This window comes from Chionomys nivalis, chromosome 16, assembly GCF_950005125.1.
Source record: "Chionomys nivalis chromosome 16, mChiNiv1.1, whole genome shotgun sequence".
NCBI classification, from domain to species: domain Eukaryota; kingdom Metazoa; phylum Chordata; class Mammalia; order Rodentia; family Cricetidae; genus Chionomys; species Chionomys nivalis.
Window position 1 is genome coordinate 12,078,374 of NC_080101.1, and position 7,409 is coordinate 12,085,782.

Consider the following 7,409-nt stretch of genomic DNA (forward strand, 5'->3'; position numbering starts at 1 on the left):
GTAGCAAAAATACCTGAAACAACTCAAATGTCGAAAGTGGACCAGATATGAACTGAGGTGCAAACAGTCATTTTCAAAAAAGAATGAACATGGAATGTGTTAGTTTGGAACTGACTCAGGGTATACTCAAACAATGAATATTTAAAATTCACACAATACTGGGTGTAGAGATGGTTCAGTTGCAAGTGCTTGCTATTCCAGAGGACCCAAATTCAATTCCCAGCTGACAATACTGGCAGCTGACAATTCCATATAAATCCAACTCCAGGCAAGCCGACATCCTCTACTGGCCTCAAATGCTTGCACACACATTCAGTCCCACATACAGATATATCTGTGGAGCATGTGTAAAGAAATGAGCATAGAAATGAATGGAAATAGGAAAAAGGATACCTGCACTTGGTATATACCAATTATTAAACCCAGACATTTCTAGTGTGTTAAGAGGTAATGTTTACCATTTTAGAGATTATACACTATATCAGTGTGATTGTGGGGGAAAATTAAATCGCTATTTACTGTTGATTACAAATAAATAAATAAACTTAAATTACAGGACTTGAGGGAGAGAAGGAAGAAAGAAAAATAGTCACCCCTACCTCTTGATATACAATGTCCTGCACCTCTTAGAACTCCCAACCAAGGAAACTGTTACCACATGGATCTCTTGTGTTATCCTGTATTTTATTCTACCAAAAAAAAAATGGACTAAAAGAAATTGGAAGATTTAGTAAAGTATATGCATTCATTCTATCCAAATCAAAGCAAAAGTTTAATGCAATTCCTATTACAATCTCAGTGAGACCATTATACACAGGTATTCTATAATTTATGTGGGAAAACAAGAAAACTTTAAATGAAATGCTTTAAAAGGAAAGAGCAATGTTTCAAAAATTACTAAATAGTGCCAGAAATTCATATTCACAGAGATACGCATACAAACGAATGGAACAAAATAATGCTAAAAGACCTCACAGAATCCCAGGGGGTGCACAACTGGATGACTGTAGACAGAGCAATTCCATCTAGACTTTACACCTCATACAAAAATTAAAAACTTGGTTCTTCTAAAGAGCCTATCCAGAAAATGAGCAAGGGTAGGTGTGGTGGCACACATTTAATCCCAGAGAGGTGGATGGATTTCTGAGAATTCAAGGCCAAGGCCAGGCTGGTCTACATACCAAGTTCCAGACCAGAGCTACATAGTAAGACCCTGTCTCAAAAAAAAAAAAAAAAAAAAAGAAAAGAAAATATTTGCAAACTCTTGATAAGTAATTATATAAATTACATAAATGGTTTTTTAAACAGTAAAAAAATCTAATTTTAAAAACAAGATATTTCATGTAGGGAGCTATATGAATGATGATTGATATCACAAATCTTAATTGGAAGTTAGAACAACTGTAAGACTATTACATACCCATTAGATCATTTAAAACAGTAATGGGGCTAGTGAGATGGCTCAGTAGGTAAAGGCACTCATTGCCAGGTCTGACCTGAATTCAGCTCCTGGGTCCCGCATGTTGGAAGAACAGAACCAGCTCTCAAAAGCTGTCTGTTGGGCTGGAGAGATGGCTTAGAGGTTAAGAGCATTGCCTACTCTTCCAAAGGTCCTGAGTTCAATTCCCAGCAACCACATGGTAGCTCACAACCATCTGTAATGAGGTCTTGTGCCCTCTTCTGACCTGCAGGTATACACACAGACAGAATATTGTATACATAATAAATAAATATTTTTTAAAAAGCTGTCTGTTGTACATGTGCCATTGCATTCAAGAACTACATGTAGAGAAACTGGACTCTAATACATTGCTGGTGAGAATATAAAATGGTACATACCCGTAATGTTTTACTCATGGATTTCTTATTTCCTATGATTAAAAAGTATGAAATCTAAAAGGGACTTTATAATTTAAACTCATAGGCTTTTGTCTATGTGAGTTTGCATGTACAAACAAAGTAAAAAGACATCACAATTCTTTAACAAATTGCTGATACTTGCCAGGTTTTGTTTTTCCAGAAAAAAATCTTGTGAAATGGAATGTAGGTATATTAACTAAAGATCTTACCAAATCCTTTATAGTATTTTTTCCTATAATATGCATTTTTTCAGATCATCAAAGATTTATGTGATATGTACAGGCATTAAAAGCCCAGTTACATAGTAAATGTTTACTCTTGTGTAAAGACTACCATGAACTGCATAACTCTGCCACACTGACTACATTAATAGTGTTTCTCTGCAGTCTGTTTTTTTTCTTATTATTTTGAAGACTACTGATACATGCGAAGGTTTTACCACATTGATTACATTCATAAGGTTCCTCTTTAGTATGAATATGAGTTCTTTGAAGTTTTAGGAGACTAATTTACAAATGTTTTGTCACACTGATTACATTCATACGGTTCCCCTCCAGTGTGAGTTATTTCATGCATTGAACATATCTGTGTTGTGTAATGGCTTTACCACATTGATTGCATTCATAGGGCTTCTCTTCAGTATGTCTTCTTTTATGTCTTTGGTGATGACTGTAATTTGCAAAGGCTTTATCACATTGATTAAATTTTAAGGTTTCTCTCCAGTATGTGTTCTTTTATGTTGCTGAAGATAAGCATGACATAAAAAGGTTTTACCACATTGGTTACATTCATAAGGCTTCTCTCTAACATGAATTCTTTCATGTATTTTGATATTACTGTGATATGCAAAGGCTTTACCACATTGATTGCATTCATAGGGTTTCTCTCCAGTATGTGTTCTTTTATGTATTTTGAGACTACTCTGACATACAAAAGTTTTACCACACTGATTACATTCATAGAGTTTCTCCTCAGTATGTTTTCTTTTATGTATTACAAGATGACTATGACATGTAAAGGCTTTACCACACTGCTTACATTCATAAGGTTTCTCTCCAGAATGTATTATTTTATGATGTTGGAGATTACTGTGTTGTGAAAAGGCTTTACCACACTGATTACATTCATAGGGTTTCTCACCAGTATGCCTTCTGTTATGTATTAGTAGATGATTATGACATGTAAAGGCTTTTCCACACTGGTTACATTCATGTGTTCTTTTTTGACTTTGGTGATGACTATAATATGCAAAGGCTTTATCACGTTGATTACATTCATAGGGTTTGTCTCCAGTATGTTTTTTTTATGCATTACAAGATGATTATGACGTGTAAAGGCTTTACCACACTGCTTACATTCATAAGGTTTCTCTCCAGAATGTATTCTTTTATGATGTTGGAGATTATTGTGTTGTGAAAAGGCTTTACCACACTGATTACATTCATAGGGTTTCTCACCAGTATGCTTTCTTTTATGTATTAGTAGATGATTATGACGTGTAAAGGCTTTTCCACACTGGTTACATTCATGTGTTCTTATTTGACTTTGGTGATGATTATAATATGCAAAGGCTTTATCACATTGATTACATTCATAGGGTTTCTCTCCAGCATGTGTTCTTTTATGTATCTGAAGATGACTGTGATATGGAAAAGTGTTAACACATTGAGTATTTTCAAACAGTTTCTCTTCAGTATGATTTCTTTCATGCCTTCCATGTCCTCTAGAACTCTGACAATATTTCTCAGTATATCTGTCTTCCCAACTGTAGTCTACAGCAGTTAGGTTCCCGTAGGTCTCTAGCATCACATCTTTGTACAGATTCTTCTGGGAAGGATTCAGCAAAGCCCACTCTTCCAGAGTGAAGTTAACATGAACATCATCATAGGTCACTGTCTTCATGTGGGGGTGTTGAAGTTTGCCCTGATCTCTTTTCAGTTTCCTGCAGATGCAAAGACACAGCACACAACACTAATGGTGACAGCTCCTCTTCAAAGCCCAGCCTGAAACCTAGAAGAAAATCTTAAAGAATTGATAGATTAGAAGAACAACAGAGAATCAACAAAACCAAGTTTTTTTGAAAAGCCTTTGAATTAAGGAAAATAAAGAGTTACTTTCTTACTTTGGGTTATTATTGCTATGATGAAATAATGACCAAAGCAACTTGGAGAAGAATTTTACTTCAGCTCATAGGTAAGAGTCCATCACTGATGCAGAGGCCATGGAGGGGTGCTGCTTATTGTATTGCTCCTCATGGCTTGCTCCACCTGCTTTTTTAGAGAACCCAGGACCACCAGCTTAGGGATGACATATCCCACAATGGGCTTGGCCTTCTCCCATCAGTCACTAAAAAAAATGCTTTATAGGTTTTTCTGCAGCCCAATCTTATAGGGGCATTTTCTTAATTGAGCCTTCCTCCTCTCAAATGACTTCAGTTTATGTCAAGTTGACAAAATTACCTGGCACACTTAATGAAATAAGAATTGCAATACTATGAACAACTCTTATGTGTGAAAAGTGGGCTATGGGTAGAACATATGAAGTCATGGGTCCAACCCACAGTGCTGTGAAAATATTAAACAACCTAGATAAAAATGAAATAAATTCTTATAAATATACAAATTGCCCAGACTGGCTCTAAGAAGACAGAAACAATGAACTCGGATCCAAAAAAAAAAAAAAAAAAATCCACAAAGAAAAGCTAAAGAGACGATTGAACTCTATCAATCTATAACATTAGAAACTGTAGGAGGCTGTTTTCGTTATTCCAGATTGCACTATAGCCCAGCATATAGCAAAATGGAGCCACTTATTCCAAACTCAAAACTTTATCTGATCTTCCCAGATATGAAGGGGAAAGTCAAATTTGCCAAAAACAAAAACAAAAACAAAAAACCCTAGTTTCAGTTAGTATAAGGAAATTCACTCTCCTTAATCCTTACATAAAAGACATATGTTGACTGTATTTTAAATTATTCTTTGTCCTAGCTTACAAGGAAAGTAACTGAGTAATCTAATTTTTTAAATTGTTCTTTAATTTCTGCTTCCTTCACCTTTTTTCCCCATATAACAGCTCTTGTGAGGAGCCCATCACTGGGTTCCACCTCAGTGGGATGGAATCTTGTTAACGCTAAAGAGGTGTTGCAGCCAACTGAGATCTTCACACTGTAATTCTGTCCTTCCACAACAATACTTTTCAACTATATCAAACTACATGGAAAAACATCTCCAAAGCAGTGTATGAAACTAGTATTACCCCAGGTACCAAGGCCCCACTATAGGTTTCCATTCTTTATCAATAGAGATTGTGATAATTTTTTTTTTTTTTTTTTTTTTTTTTTGGTTTTTCGAGACAGGGTTTCTCTGTGGTTTTGGAGCCTGTCCTGGAACTAGCTCTTGTAGACCAGGCTGGTCTCGAATTCACAGAGATCCGCCTGCCTCTGCCTCCTGAGTGCTGGGATTAAAGGCGTGCGCCACCACCGCCCGGCGTGATAAATTTTTTAAACAAAATACAAGCAAACCCAATCTAAGATCATATTTAAAACTGGGTTATCCAAAATTTAAGAGTGGCTCAACATATAAAACCAGCTGTATACACCACATTTGTAGTGTTAGATTATTATTATTATTTTAAAGCATCTATAGAAAGAGAAGACAGGCTTGGTCTGATCTAAGTGGAACCATATTTATTCAGGTCAAGGGGACATCTTGTCATCCATGTGTACAGATGGCTAAATGGGTGGGGATGACTACCATAGTCAGCAAGGGAAGCTGGGACCTATAGTAAGTCCTTCAGCAGGAAACTAGCAAATAGGATAAAGGAAAATAGCACCTAATCACCTCAACACTAAATTATGATACAACAAATTAGGACAAGGAATATAGCATGCTGAGGAGTGTCTACAAAAAACAGCCAACATCCTACTCCACGATGAAAACAACAGCATACCACAGCATACTGTCAGGCTACAGCTACAGCTCTGCAGACTTAAGGACCAATCAGAGCCACAGTACTGGGGAGAGATTGGAATTCAGCAGACTCACTTGTCTTAGGGTTTCTAAGAGGGTTATGTCTTAGGGTTTGCTGTGAAGAGACACCATGACCACAGCAACTCTTCTAATAAAAGAATTCATTGAAGTGGCAGCTTAGAGTTGAGAGGTTTAGTTCATTATCATCCTATCAGGGAGCATAGTGGTATATAGGCAGACATGGTGCTGTCTACATCTTAATCAGAAGAGAACAGGAAGTGAACTATCTCACTGAGAGTAGCTTGAGCATGAGAGGCCTCAAAGCCCATCCCTAACAGTGATATACTTCCTTCAACAAGGCCACACCTCTTAATAGTGCCACTCCCTTTGGGAGCCATTTTCTTTCAAACATCACTTGGGCTGTTTCATGCTCTCTGAAACAATCGTTCCTGGCCCACCTCTGTGTCTAAACTACAATCTTGTGACTAATAGAAAAACGAGAGAGCCGGGCGGTGGTGGCGCACGCCTTTAATCCCAGCACTCGGGAGGCAGAGGCAGGTGTATCTCTGTGAGTTCGAGACCAGCCTGGTCTACAAGAGCTAGTTCCGGGACAGGCTCCAAAGCTACAGAGAAACCCTGTCTCGAAAACAAACAAACAAAAAAGAATAAAAAAAAAAAAGAGACAATTTTTGTCCCCTCTTTATTACCTCACAAGAATAGCGAGAGGAAAGGTAAAAGAGAATAGAAAGCAGGAGTTGTGGGTTAACATGTCGCTGAAACGCTTCATTACAATCGAAACTGTGACTGGTCAAAGCGGAAGTGACTGTGTCACCCTGGGAAACTACACTACTTGTTCACTAGAGAGCCCGAAAGAGTGAAAGCACACACTAGTTACTATTCTAACACGATCTTCTTCCATGTTTGGTGACATGTGCTTAATTGGTGAGTGACACGGTATGTGGTGTAGTTCACTGTTTTCATTGGAAAGAAGACATTTCGAGGCTTAATGTCTGTAATGTTCATTGGCTCCTGATTTATTAGAAAGTTTCACACAGGAACAAAGTAAACAGCCCCAAACAGTGTGTGTGTGTGTGTGTGTGTGTGTGTGTGTGTGTGTGTGTACATACACGTACAGAATCTGTTTCCTACCTCGGCTTTTTGTCAAGGCCGTCCTCTCCTAAGTAGGTTTCCATCAGCAGGTGAGAGGGTTAGTACAGCTGAGGCCAAGAGTGGACTTCAGAGCTCGCTCAAGCTCTTGCTTCAAAATGGACCAGCCACGACTACTCCGCGCCCCAAAGGACGCTTCCTCGGAGGGCTTCCTTTGGAACCGATAGCCGTCTACCGCCAAGGGCTGGGCTCCCGTCGGCATGAAAGCCCGGCAAGTCCCATTCCAACTCTCCAGCAACGCGAGTCGCGGTAAGAGAGATCCTTCTAGACCTCTGCCTTCGTGAGCAGGTCAGGACGGCGCGGGATGCTGCTGTCCCGATCCCAACGAGCCACCCTTCCCTGGCCTCCGCGTGATCGATTAATAGCGCCTGTGCGGCGCGTGCGGCGCTCGACTGGCGCGGCCTAGGGGGCGG

The 7,409-nt window shown here is 38.8% G+C and overlaps 1 protein-coding gene across 2 annotated transcripts; it reads right to left on the bottom strand.

The window, feature by feature from the left end:
• Positions 1 to 788: 788 nt before the first annotated feature.
• Positions 789 to 7,341, bottom strand: LOC130887879 (zinc finger protein 120-like). Of its 2 annotated transcripts, none has more exons than XM_057790574.1 (2): positions 6,979 to 7,341; positions 789 to 3,802 (listed from the first exon to the last, which is right to left on the bottom strand). In XM_057790574.1, the coding sequence occupies exons 1-2, from the start codon at positions 7,020 to 7,022 to the stop codon at positions 3,022 to 3,024; spliced, it is 825 nt and encodes a 274-aa protein (XP_057646557.1). In that variant the 5' UTR covers positions 7,023 to 7,341; the 3' UTR covers positions 789 to 3,021. The 2 variants fall into 2 exon arrangements, with proteins under 2 accessions (XP_057646557.1, XP_057646558.1); XM_057790575.1 differs by having other exon boundaries at positions 789 to 3,882.
• Between the last annotated feature and the right edge of the window lie 68 nt (positions 7,342 to 7,409).